We start from the raw sequence: 14308 nt of genomic DNA on the forward strand, positions 1-14308 counted from the left end.
ATTTAGGTGAATTAACAAGCTATGGTAATCGCAGAGAAATGTATACCAGAAACAAACAGGAAGTGACTACTGGGACTTGGCACTGTCAAATGTCAGCATATGGAAGAGGTTAGAAACTTTCTGAAGGCTCAGTTCCTAAATGGCTGGTATTATCCACTAAGGCCAATAAAAACACAGTGGGGAATTTAATTAATTTACTTTTATTACTCCATAATGATTTAAGATCTCTAAAAAATATATTAAGACCTCAGATAAGACAATTCTTGTAGCAAGCCTTGCCATTTAACTAAACAACACTGTATCATCTTCACTAATTCTAACACACTCATGTTTCTGAACATCTCCCACATTGCAGCAATTTCATTATTAACAAAAACCACTGGGGTTGAAGGAGAGGAAGAAAGCATTTTCACAGATACATTACAAGTGTATTTATCTCACTCAATGCACCGAATTGTCTTGCATTTCCTGATTTATACTTTCTGCTCCAGAAAGTCTGCTTCATCCAAAAATAAACACAGGCCAGATACCCAGTCATAGATTTGAGAGCAAAACATGTATCCAGCAGAGCTTTCCCATTAACTGCACATGGACCCATTAAAGTAGGAAGCCAGGTCAGCGAGGAAAGTGCAATTCTTCATATCCACTTTTTAGCAGAGAGTACTCAAGACAAGAGTAGGAACTATAACTGTGCTCATCTGTCTCCCAAGTACCCAGGGACTATTTCATTTATTAATCTTGCACTCATCCCTAAATGAGCAGAATTCAAAAAGTGCCAGCTCTAGTTTGAACCTTCCCTTCTTGACAGGTTCCAGCTATAAAGAACTGAAGCAGGACCATCTTTTTAAGGAATGTACTTTGCACTACAGGGATTAACTTTAAAGTAACTACAAGCCAGCTGCCGACAGGCAGAGTTTTCGGTCTGCAGCCCCAAGAACTGAAGTCATCTGTTTCATTTAAGGAAGGCACCAACGCTGCCTGTCTTAACCAGCATCTTTAAAAGCTAAGAAACAAAGTTTAACGCAGATGCATGGAGAACTTTCCACGACTTTAATCTTCAGTATAACACTGTTTGTACATCATCACATACACTGCTTCAAAACCGCCTGACTACAGTTTTCCAAAGTCCTCGTGAAAACAAAATGTATATTCCAAAAACGGGTTTTTTTACCAAGCCAGTTTTTATGTACCAAATATTCAGGTCTCCCAGAGTAGGGGGAATGGTGGGTAGACATCACAAAGTCAAGAACTTCCAGTGCTCTCCATTGGGGATTTCAGCTCAAAACGGCTTGAACTTCACAAGGTACCCAACACCTGGTTATTCCCTTGCATTTCCTCCAGGGAACACATACAAGCTCCACAGCTGCAACAGCTTCCAGGATGAGGTCTAAAGATGCTGGCTTTAATCTCTACAAAAGTGCTAATTAGCTTTGATCCCAACTCGCCTAAAGACACCTACAGCTACAGTGTTGCTCCGTAATTAAGTATAGGGCTTGAGCAAACAGTTCCAAGGTACAAACAAGGTCTTGGCCCAAAGAATAGGTTAGTCCTCTGCACCACAACTTGATCTAACCCTCCTCAGGTTTGCAGACACCAAAACATGTTGATCTGCAAGTTTTCTGTTTAGGGAAAGTAGTAATAGCCATATTTTGACAAAGACATGCCTTTGAAGCATTCTAAAAATGTGAAGAATACATATGCATGAACTAAAAATACACCCATAATATAAGTTACATAAATGTCCAGCCCTATCACCCATCCGTTTCTCATAACTATTTACTGTAAAAGTGAAGTAGTTCCACTGAAAACAAGTGAGCAGTTTGCAGAGGAAGTTGCTATTCAATGTGGGCAAGCTACGCTAAAACCGGACAACAGACTTCTAAGTAAAACTTATGAGCATATGATTAGCATATCACAAACAAGCAGTGAACTTCAGTGTAATTACATCTGCCAATATAGTATTCTTCCATTTTTATTCTTTCCTTTTCACCCCCATCTGCCCTCAGCCAAATAATTAATTGTTTTTATTGAGGAAGAAGAGGCCAAAGCTTAAAAACTCCCTTTGAACACTACAGGTGTTAGAAATCTTTACTTATGTTTGTGCTAGCAAAAGGGATTTGCTTTTCTACGTGCATCTGCTAAATCTTATTATACACACGTTAAAAAAAAAAATATCCACTCCTGAATGATTCTATCTGCACAGTACCACCATATGGTAGCTTTCACAAATGATCAACTGTACCAAAACATCTAAAAATAACATCTTCCTTAAGTAAAATAAAAGCAATTACCAGCAGACACTTTTGGGTATATTTCTGAGCTAAGGAATCAATACCACGTTGCTGAAATGCTTCAATAAGTATATAAGCAACCTCCAGAGAAAAACAGCACAGCATTAAACAGGCTGCAAGCATCAATGATAAATGTAATATACATGTTTCGGGTTCTTGCAAAAGTCTATTCTTAGCTGTAAGACAAACCCAATGCATCTAATTAAAACCTTAGCTTACAAACACATTCACCAAGTAAGTGAAGCTTAACAAATCTAATTTGAATGAAAGGGACTAGCTGGGTAAAAGAGCAGCTCCCTGATGTTCCTTGCTCTAGTGGTTTCATGTAACCACTGATCACCAACTACTACAACAGCAAACATACAACACCCTTAAACTAAATGGGAGTTGTCTGTCTAAATATATCTACTTTTAAATAATGCATCATGAGTTATAAAATAAAGTGCTACTGAATTATTTAACATGGATCTCATCTTTAACAAAGATATATCACATTTAATTAAATGGAAAGAAAGATGTTTATATTCTGGGTTGCATATTATTGTAAATTGCAACCAGTACAGCAACATGTCATGACACCAATTATGTCAAAAGTCAGTTTCTCACGTACATATGTATGTATGATTCACATAAATAGAATTGAGACAAAAACTAAGATAAGCAAAAGCATCACTTGTAGATTTGTCCTGGAGCTTCAGGAGATTCACAGCCCTCAGATACAGAACATCCCACCAACCAGTAACAGTTGGTTAGAATTGGCTGGGATCTCATGCTCACAAACCTGTTTCAACAATGTTCATAATCCACGTTTTCCTTATGCAAGTGTCAACCTCTATGACTGCAAACCCTCCAAATACACTTAACACTACAGCTAATAAAGCAGCGTGTTCTGTCACTTTCAAAACATTCTGAAGACAGCCACACAGAAGTGGTGTTAAAGCTGCAAGTTTGTGTAGGACTGTGTTTTCAACATGATGCAATCGTTGTATATTATTTACTGTAGTAACATTTCAGCCAGGCCTAACATCTGCAAAGGCAAGATTAACATTTAGCAGTAAAATGGGATGACATGCTGTGCTTAGGAGGTTTCAGGAAAAAACCTGCTTTCCACCTTGCCTAATGGGACAACGCTGCTGTTCAGCAACCCATGCTTTCTCTTTAAAGGTGGCTGCCTTTTGAATGCAGCATGTGAAACGAAAGCTCCAGGGAAGAAGAGCACCAATCTGGCGTGACTCCACAAACAGCTCCTTAACTAACTTTAATGGGTGCTCTGCAAAGGCGGCACCACCACATGACCTACCGTGTACAAATCAAAACGTGAGTGCGATCCCCCTGGGCCTGCCTGAGGTCCCTTTGCCCCTCAAACCAGATGCTTACAGCAAAACCCCTGAAGCTGGTATCACTGCACCTGTGTGGGTTCTGCGCAGACCCCAGCACTGAGCACAGACTGCGCTTCGCAAAACGTCGTGGGATCCTTCTGCACAGAAGGTAAGTGAGGTCTCATTATTTTTGTACTTCTAAATGTGTGCTTGTTGAAGTTCGTTTTACAGGACAGGAGAAAAAAAAAAAAAAAAAAAAAGGTGATGCAAATACACCATGCATCAAAGAGTTAATTCCACCAGGACGCCCGAGCCAGCCCCAAACCTGCGTTAACCTGAAAGTTTGACAGCTGCTCCACGCATCCAGCCCCACGAGCGAGGCCGTGTCTAACTTCGCTCCCGGCCCGCGAGGCGCCCCTCAAACTGGAACCCGCGCCTCCCCGCTCGGCGGCACCGCCGCTCCCGCACGGGCGCCCGCGGTGCCACCCCGGCCCCTGCCCGCCGCTCCGCCCGGGTACGGCCCCCGCCGCCGGGACTCGCGGGGCGCGGGGGGTGAGGAAGGGCTGGCTGAAGAAGCCCACCCGCGCTGTGGGGAGGCAGGGTGGGATCCCCGCGGCAGCCGTGCCCGCCGCCGAGGAAGAGGAGCCGGAGGGAGGCTGCCCGCCGCTTCCCCCACACCCAGGACGCCAGGCGGGGCAGGGCGGCTGCCGGGGCAGGCGGCTTCCCCTCCGGCCCCGCGGAGCCCCGCCGCCCCGGGGGGCTCTTCCTGCCAGCCGGGGACAGATGTGGACGCAACAGCTGGCCGGGGAGGAGGGGAGAGGGAAGGAAGGAAGAGGCACAGCTGCCTCAACACCCACCCACCCCCCCGCCGCTGCTCCCGGGGATGCGGGCGGGATGCAGCGGCCGCCCCCGGCTCCGGGCTGGCCCCGCTCCGGGCCGGAGACGGGGAAACTTGCCCCGCAAGCAGCGGGGCTCGGCGGCTCCCGCCCCCCTCACCTTGCTGCGGATCTGGCCCGAGGTGGACACTTTCCGGATGAGTTTCTGGGGGCCCTCGTGCTCCCCTTCGCTGTCCGACGACTCGTCCGCCGGCCCCGCCGCCGCCGCCGGGGGCTGGGGCTGCTGCGGGACCCCGGCGCCGCTCATCCCCGACTCGGCCCCGGCCATCTTCCCGGACTCCTGCCGAGAGAGAGCACACGAGCCCGGCTCAGCCAGGGCAGCCGCTGCCGCTCCCCTCCCCGGGGAGGAGGAGGAGGAGGAGGCGGTGCGGGAGGGTGGGGAAAGAGGCGGCGCGGGGGGGAGGGGACGGAGGCGGCGGGGACGGCGGCGGGCGCTGGCGGAGCGGAGCGGGCCGCCCGGCCGCCATCTTCCGCCGCCCCTTCTGGCAGGGAAGGGCCGCGCGGCCGCCCCGGACCGGGGCCGGCGGCCGCCGCTCGCCGCTCGCAGGGGGCCGGGGCACCGCCACCCGCCGGCGGGCGGAGCCGGGGCGGACGGGCCCGGCCCCCTGCGCCCTCCGCCGCCGGGGAGCGGCCGCCGGCTCCAGGGGGCGCCGAGCGGCCGCGCAGGTGAGCGCCGGGGCGAGCGGCCCGCCGCCCCCCGCACCTGCCCGCGCCTCCCCGGACGCCCTCCGTGAGCGGAGCCCCGCGCGGCGGGGGAGGCGGGCGGGGCACGGGCGGAGCGCGGCACCCTCGGCCGCACGGGGCCGCGGCGGGGGGCGCGCACCCGGGGGGGGGCGGCGGCGGGCGGCCGGGCCGCACAGGCTTCGGGCGGGCACGGCGAGGCGGCACGGCGGCCAGCGCTGCCCCGCACGGCGGGGGCTGCGTGTCGCCGCCCCTCGGAGCACGGGCGTCCCTCGGCCCCGGGCGGGCAGCACCCGCTGCAGCGCGGTCCGTGCCTGCGCCCGCCGCCGGCCCCCGCGCGTCCCTCGGCCTCGAAGCGCCGGGCGGCTTTGACGAGCGCGTACGTGGCTTTCCCGTTGTTTTCTCCAGTTAGTTTAAGTCCCTCAGTATTCTCCTGGCTTTCGGCTTTGTGGAAGAGGAGCCTTGGCTTCTGGGGAGAGCAAGGGTCGGTTTTTCCTTTTCAATCCGGATCTGGCGGCTCCCGCGGTCTGGAAATGTCACCACACGCTCCGAATCGCGGGGCTTCCACGCTGCGGTGGCGTGTGTGTAGCCAGTGCTCAAAATAAGCATTTTTATCACAGCAGTGCTAAATAAAACGCGCAACTCCTAGCTGTGTGGACCCGATTAAACATAAGAAAGCCATCAATACCTGTGGCTTCTATATTCCCACAGTTCTATTTGTATTTCTAGAAAGGGAACTGACATCTCTTAATATGCTAATGTAATGCTGCAGTACCTAAATGCAAAGCAGTTAATGAGAAACCAAACCAAACCCATAGCATACCACCTATCCTATAGCGCAGGCACCTTGCCACAATCTTAATTTCACCTAATCCACAGGATCCCATTTTTCACTGGGATTTACAGCAGGGGAAACTGAAGTATTTCCATGAAGCCTTGCAGGACTTGTGCTTTAGTTTGGTGTTACTGCCCCAGGTACTTCAAGTGTGCTTCTACTACCCTCCTCCATGTACGATGACTTCTATTAAGTTATATATTTTAAATTGCCAAAAGTTGCATTTAAAAAGTCAAAAATTCTAGGAAGTTATATTCTAAAGGAATTTTGGATCATATTGCCTACATTCCCTATTAGAATAATAACAGGGCCTAAACCCTGCCATTAATACCATATCTCAAAATAGATGAAGTTCTCGTACAGTCCCTTTTCCTTACAAGCTAATTGTGAAACTAAGGGATGATTCTTATCTGTCTCGCTCTTCACCTGCGAGGGAGTTCTCATTTTTAAAAAACACGGGATCAAACTTGGGCAAGCACAAGTATGCGCTGCTCTCAGTGAATTAATTTAGGGCACAGCTAGGAAGAAAGATAGGTTAAGAGCAATCTTTATGGATACTTGTGGTCTTTCCACCTTCTTCTTTCCTCTTTCTTCCCCACCTGAATTTCAGGACTAGCACATTACACCAGAATGTGTTTCACTGCAAGTCCTTGAGTCTTCTGAATGTAAATTACAACTGAGCATTGCAAGAGGACAAGAAGACAGTTTTCAAACGAACACTAACGTGTATTACATGTAATTGTGGCTGTGATTTGAGGAACGCTTAGTGCTAACAGAACACCAGCAAGACTGACTAACTCCATTTAACTCAAATGAATTAAACAGCGCTAGCTGAACAACACTAGTCACTGTTAGATTTGTTCCCAAACTAGAAAAACATCAAAATACCAGTGCATGTGACTGCTATGTATTTGTATCACAGGGCTAGGACCCTGTGCGAAGTTACACGCAAAACTGTTTACAAGAAGACATTTCACCCACGGAGAATACCTTTCCAAATTCAGTTGAAAAAGAAGGATGAGACAGTGAGGGGGAAAGGCACACACAGACAGCTTTATAATCTGATAAACTCGGGGGAGATCATGAAGTTGACCCCAGATTTTCACCTTGGGGTGTTTGGTTTTTTTTTAATAAAACATCATCCAGTTGCTTGTTCCTTTACATATTTAGGCCTCGATCCTAAAGACAGTAGGTGGTTAAAGTGTATTTCCAAAAACAGCCTTCCACGGAAGTTTTGGAAGAATAAACACACAGCAGCAGTATCTTCCAGAGCAAGACACTAATCTGGTTTCTTTTCAAACTGCTTTCACAATTGGTTATGCTGCAAGCTAATTTAAAAACTTGTCTTGAATTTTATAAAACATTGACCTGTTTAGCAATGGATATAAATACTTTTTTTCATCATTATTAGATGGAAAAATAGAAACAAGTTAATAATTTAGGTTTTAAATAGGACAGGTCCTGTGACAGCCAGTGGATACTGCAATGCCAGCAGGGGAGCTGGAGATCTCCTTAGGTATCTGTAATTTGAAACTGCATCAGATTTCCTTTGCTAGATTTCATCTCAAATACATAAAAGCTGATAAAAGACTATCTGTAGGTGAAATGGGCAATAAACAAAATTCTTCAACTTCCATTCACTTTCAGAGCTTAACTATCAACCCTAGCTTCTGCACACTTTCTGCACCATGCAGAGGGCATCTTGTGTCCTCGCGTGGGCTGCCCTGTTGTGATCTTTCTCCCTCCTGACTGCCCAAACACAAAAACTGGGTTACAAGGAGAGAATGCACCAGCCTTTCACTTCCAAGCAAGTCTCTTTCATCATATCTTGACAAATTTCAGGGTGCTGGGGAGGGGGGGGGAAAGCACTAAGAACATTCTCTCGGGACACTTAATGTGAGGATTTTAGTAGTAATAACCTATATCTGAAAATGATAGAAAATGTCCTGCGAGTACAGTTCAATGTTTCCACAGAGTGTGTAGTGGTATCAGTGAAATTACAGGCTCTACCACCTGTGGTCACCTAACGTTTAGAGGTTTCTTTAAAACAGGAGAAACCAATGAAACGTTAAGAATTGTTGAGAGTACCCGAGCTATTCATTCATGTTCACATAGGTTGTTTCTACAAACATAAATGTTGTCCATGCACGAAGACAGTTTTAAAAATCTCAGCGTTTCCACTTGCTTTTCTTTTCAGAAGCATTAATAGATAATCAGGGTCCAGTTCCAGCCTTTACCCAGGTAAAGCTGCCTAAGATAGCCATGAAACTTCACCTCAGTAAGGACTGCCAACTTGGCTTCCATCCCTTCATCTCACAGCTAAAATTCTCCCAAGTGATCGATGTCAGACTCAATATGAGAAATACCGAATAGCACATTTCAGCCCAGTGAACACAGCTGTGAATACCACAGTACAAATGGTACCTCTACACTTCTGCGATTCAGGCTCTTGAAGAATATGGGGCTATGTGTAGCCATTAAAACCACATACAATGTTTGCATGCACTATGTCTTTCATTTAACATACTCAGTTTCAAGCTTCTTAGTAATTGCCTTACATTTCCTGACTGAAGCAAGAGAAAACTGTTGGAAACCATAAAGAAAGGTTGGCATTAAAAGGGAGATGCTCAACTGACACGAAACAGCTGTGCTGACATAATTTGTGCCACGGTAACTGATATCAGCTGATGATCTGCCCTTTATATTCAAAGAATCCTGAAGTGCTGGGTACATATATCCACTGTAAGAACATTTCAACTCAACCACATCCAGTTCCCATAATAGAATATGTGTTGCTAAAATATATAGGCAATGTAGAAAAAAATCCAAATACACACACACTCTAGCTGTGATGGAGATCATAGTTTATAATGCAGATTAATGTACTGTTTGATTCCAGGAACATAAATGATTCCAGCTCTAACACCGATTCCCTTCATAACAAGCACATTTACCTCTTTTTCTCTGGGTCACTTTGGCATATATAAACTGAAGGGTAATACTTTTCTTTGTCCACCTCCAAAAGTTGTTCTGAGGGGATCTGGATGAATAGTGGTATGTGTATCAGGTTAACAATGCATTATTCATCACATTTAAAAGATTTTGTTGAATCTTTCCTAATTTTGGTGGGCAGTCATAACTGTAGTTTTTAACCGGGCTCCCCACGCTGAGCAAATTAATTTCAGACCTGCCTGTCTGAACTCCCTCTGCAGATCAAGTCAGGAATGTTATTCTTTCTTGGCTTCCTTACTTACCAAAGGGGAAGCCAAAATATAACAAAACATATGCATACCACTGTTTAAGAGAGTAACTACGTTACTTGTGGCTGTTTTGGGAGCAGCCAAGACAACCCTGTAACCTGTAGGTTACAAAAACATGTAGTATGCTTCAGAGTGAAAAGGTGTAAACCAGCGGAGGTTGTCAAAACAGTCACTTTACAAATGCATTAGGACCCATCTATGCATTTCAAAGGAAAGGTAACCTTAAGACTCAGGTCTCACATAAAACATGAAAGTCAGGTCTAGAACTTTTTAAGACGTACATCATGTATATTTTGAGTACAAAGACACCAAATCTCTCTTGGAAGAATGCAGGATGAGCCTTACATTTTCTGTTACTCTTATTTAGCTCCATGATGGAGCGTCTAATGCAACTCTTCCAGGAGTCAGGAAGAGGTTTTCCATTCAAAAGTGAACTGCGAATTAAGGAAAGGATTTTATAGAAGTTTGAAATAGCACACAGACAAGTCCAACCCTGACAGGCGAAGGAGAAGCTGTGGCTCAATTTGATGTCCATCGCTTATTTCTCAGAACAGCACTTCCCAATGACTTCTGACAATTTGCATAGATCATTAACTTGCACAGATTCAAAACCTGCAATAAATTGTCTGCCCTATCCTGCTGCTCTGTGTTTTGAGAGCGAGGGAGAGGTCTGGGCACATTTTTTTCCCCTTCATCACGCAGTTCTTCACCTGGATCTCCCTTTGCCCCCATTATAATAAAAAGCCTGCTTACAAGCAGATACAAAGAAGAACAACGTGGCTTTTGCCATAAAGACTATGTATTTTACCAGCAGGTTACCTGGTAGAGGATTGAGTGGTTTAGCTGAAATTAGAGCCTTGTAAAGAAAATCAGTGTAGTGGTTAACCTTAAAACTGCATTCATGGATGTACTCTAACAAATGCAGCAACGAAATGATAAACATGACCCAAATCCTGGCCTTTACTGGGGGAGGGGGAAATGGAGGGGAGGGGGAAAAAAAAAAGATGTGCTCCTTGTTTATCTGAGCCCTGCACACAGAAGGAAATGGGTTTGGATGCTTCAGCCAGGACTCTACATTTCCAAGCAGAGGGGCTGCAATCCATCTGCCTCCGGAGTTTCAGCTGAGTTTTGGATGATGGCAGCCAATTTAAATGTCACTGTTTAATAGGGTAACGCATTTGCAGGAATCAGCTTTGCCACCTTCCTCCCACGATGTCTTCATCTCTCCAGGCAAAAATCTCGGGTTTCCCTTGCCTGATCCTTTCGGTGTCAGCTGCATGTTACCGGAACACACATACAGCTGTTTTCCCTATCACAGCTGCATCTTCGGCAGCAGCTTCGGGGCTTGAGGACTGCAGAGGGCAGTGAAGGGGGATGTTCAACTTCACAACAAAAATGAGGCTGGTAAAAAAGGATTTGTAGCCCTCCCAGAAACAAACAGGGAAGGGGGTGAATTTAGTTCACCATGGTGTCTCCAGGGCTGGGCTGCTGCTTTCCTGGCAGTGAACACACTAAGCCAGGCAAAGTGTGGCTCTCCCCCGGCTGCTCTTTAGATCTGGGTTTACAGGGAAAACCAGGGGCCCTGGACCAACGCAACGAGTTAGCAGAATATGGTACAGCCATCCAAAGGGGAGATTGGCAGTGGCATGGGTCCACGCTTCACATCGCCTTACCAAGTTCAGGGCCTGAGACAGCCTAGCATTGACCTCCCAGATAGCCTGCAATCTCCCAAGCAGCCACCCAAAGACTATTTTTAGCCCTCCCTCCCCGGTGTGTGCGTGTGTGTGTGTTTGCACAATGGAGCAAAGCCCAAGAGTGGGACCAGACGGCCCTGAAAAGGGAAATCTGATTTTATCGCCTGCTGAGGATGCCGGTGACATGATTTCCTTCAGCTGGAAGGAGGGTCTCCGAGTTGCTTACACAAACTGCAAAGCCACCACGCCGCAGCTTTCCTCCCGTCCCGTCCCGTTCCGTCTGCGCGCCCCCCTCCCTCCGCAGCAGCCGAGGCGCACAGGCTTTCCCCGCACCTAGCAAAGCAGGGTGGCAGCGGGGTACCCCTGCCCCGGCCCGCTCTGACATCCTGACAGGAGTGATTCCCAGCCTGGCTACTGAAGAAGGGAAAAAAAAAAAAAAAGAAAAAAAAAAGAAAAAAGAAAAATTGTCTCTTTCTGGAAACTGCCTCCCAACGCTGGACACGTTGCTTTTGCTGTGCTAAGAGAAGACGTTTCACGGTATCAACAAAAAACACCCCCCACCCCACCACTCCCCCCGGCAAAGTTGGAGGCAAGGCTCTCGGTGCTAAGCCCAGGCAGTGAAACTCGGCAGGGGCAATGAACTCCCCGCCCCCCCGCCAGCAAACGGCCGGACACGGCGGGGGCGAAAGGCTCCCACCCGCCGCTCCCCGCGGGTAGGGGACGGGAGCGGCGTCCGAGCTCTGGCGCAGAGCGGGGTCGGAAGAAGGGAAGCGGGGGGGGCGATAAGGATGGCAGCCCGACCCCCCGGCTGAACAATGCAGGCAGGAAAAAGGCTAGGAAATGCCTGTGCAACTGCGAGGCACGCATGTACCTACCAGTTCCTCCCAGGCGGGGCTGCGGGCGCTATAGGAAGGGTAACCATGCTCCTCCATCACCCGGCAGCAGGTCCCTGCCTCCGCGGGGAGGGCGCCGGCGGGCGGCGGAGCAGGTTACGCCGGGCTGCTCCCGCCGCTGCCGCTCCTCCGGCTGGCAGCGCTCCCCCCGCGCCGCTCTCTCTCCCCCCCACCCCGGCCCCGCTCCTCCCTTTTTCTCCCCCGGCCCCGTCCAGGCCCCCTCCTCCCTCCCCGCCCGGCTCCTCTCCCTCCCACGGCCACCGGGCTCAGCCCCGGCTCCCGAGGGAACCGGCCTGCAGCTGCCGCGCCGCTCACATCATCGCCGCCGCCGGGGGCTCCCCGCACACCCGCCCCGGGAAGCCCAGCGGATCACGGGCAAATCGCCTGGGGCGTGAGGCGGTTTGCAGCCGCCGCGGCGGGGCCGCGGGCGAGGGCGCTCCCCGAGGCGCGGGGGGTCCCTCTGGTGCGCCGGGAGCCGCTGACGCCCCGCCGGGGCTGTGCCGCCTCCCCTCCGCCCGGCACGGCACGGCACGGCACGGCACGGCACGGCACGGCACGGCACGGCACGGCACGGCACGGCACGGCACGGCACGGCACGGCACGGCGGCTTGCAGCGGGGGCGGAGAGCGGGGTCTGCGGCCGCCACGAGCCCGGCTGGGTGTCCCGGGGCGCCCCGGGCGAGCGAGCGCGCGCGCAGCGCTGCCCCCCGCATCCCGCCGCCCCCGCATCCCGCCGCTCCCAGCCGAGCCCCCCGGGAGCGGTCGGGGCCGGGGTGCTGCCCCCACACGAAGCCTGGGACCGCGCAGTGCCGCACGGTTTAACACCCTTTGGGCAGCCTCTTCCCCACTCCCCCCAGAGGCACCGGGTGGTCCCGTTGGCACCTCAAGAGAAGCAGGAGCTGGGACACCGTGGAAATGACAGCACAGGCATGTAGGCCATGTCTGGCACTGGGGCCTTCCATTTCCAGGGCCATCCCGTCTGCCCCAGGGGGTAGCAGCATTGCTCTGCCCTCCGTCACGCCTTTTATCAATACACGGTGTGCATACTTCAGTCTTCCCAGTTTAGTGGCTACCAGCATGCCCTTGAACACCAATCGATACATTACAACTCTTCAACTGCATTTTCTACATCCTACAAACTCAATGCTTTCACTCATTTGTTTCTCCCTGTTGCTGCAGAATTGCGGGATACGTGAAAGAGTGGGACTAGAGAGAGTGAGAAAATGAAACTCAGACACCATCCAAAACAATGGTGTACAGCCCAGTTTTTCTATATTCCTTTTCATTCCAGCCTGCCCTTTTGAATTTGCAGCTATCATGCTTGATTACAAAAAGTAATCCCTGGGTCATCTACTTGGTTACTGCAAACATCAGAAAAGGAATTGGATTTCACAAGCAAGAAATTAATTTTTATTTATAATAGTTTTATTTAAAGATGTATTCATGTTCTTTGTGTTTTAAAGCTTCTTCATACCAAAAAAATGGCACGCTGCCACCTGACTTCTAGCTTTTGCAAAACACATCAGCAATTTACAAAAAGTAGCACTGTTGCTGAAAAAAGGTTAAGTCTTCCGTGTGCATTTAACTAAGCCTGGAGAAAAAATTGCATTGAGTTAAGATGATGGACCCCTCAGCCAGACCTGCAGAAGTGCCACAGCGGTATAGCTCGTTTGAGGAACTGAAATTGCTGCATTTCTTCTACCAGTAGAAAAGGAACTATTTTTGTTGATAATAAGTTTATCAGCGGTCTGTTGATGAACTGCTTTGATGGTAAGTGTAACCTCAGAAGGAAGCAAACAAGATGACTTAGAGCATCTTGCTTTTTGGAAGGAAGCTTTCTGAAGCTGAAGGTGAGCAACAGTTGTCCAAGGATGTCTGGTCTCCTTCCCTTTGCCCCGAGTGTGAGGTACTGCTGAGGAATGTCATACTGTAAAGGGCTTTACACTAAGAACGAGTGTCAGGGCAAGATTAGTCAGCTCCCCTCCTTTCCTCATGATGCACTGGAGGATCTCACATGATGGTTTGTTTATGCCTCTCGACATCTGGCCTCTTTACCCTTGGCCATGATGGGGCTTTGTGGCAAAAGTGGCCTGCCATGAAATATATGTCATGCTAATGCCTTGCATTTCCTTGCTTGCTGAACCACAAAAACTGAAAACTCGTATACAGGAACTTTAAGCCACTTGAAGTTACTTCAGCTGAAGCACTATATGTACCCTTTTGCCTTGAAATTCAGATTCTTGCTGTGCCTTCAGACCCATTTGCTGTTTCATGTGGCCTGAATCTTACACCTGTGACTAGATAACGCAATTATATTCACCTCATTTCATCCCCTGCAGTTCAAGGCTTGCTTTCCTTAAGTGGAAAGCTAGTATAGGCCCCAGAAGATTACAACAACCTACTTAGGTTGAAGGTACATTTCAAGGTCTTGTTGGATAAG

The 14308-nt window shown here is 49.2% G+C and overlaps 1 protein-coding gene across 3 annotated transcripts in view; it reads right to left on the bottom strand.

The window, feature by feature from the left end:
- The window catches only part of DGKH (diacylglycerol kinase eta), a 174186-nt gene extending 161822 nt beyond the window's left edge, over positions 1-12364 (bottom strand). The window contains exons 1-2 of one of the 3 annotated variants that reach the window (XM_056328534.1): positions 11852-12364; positions 4607-4786 (exon numbers count right to left, since the gene is read on the bottom strand). In XM_056328534.1, coding sequence (XP_056184509.1) covers positions 4607-4786; positions 11852-11908 — 237 coding nt within the window. In that variant the 5' untranslated portion in view covers positions 11909-12364. Of the gene's footprint in view, positions 1-4606; positions 4872-11851 lie in introns of those variants that run through there. The other 2 variants (XM_056328535.1, XR_008820174.1) reach the window with 2 other exon arrangements.
- Positions 12365-14308: the final 1944 nt, after the last annotated feature.

This window comes from Falco biarmicus, chromosome 2 (assembly GCF_023638135.1).
Source record: "Falco biarmicus isolate bFalBia1 chromosome 2, bFalBia1.pri, whole genome shotgun sequence".
NCBI lineage: Eukaryota > Metazoa > Chordata > Aves > Falconiformes > Falconidae > Falco > Falco biarmicus.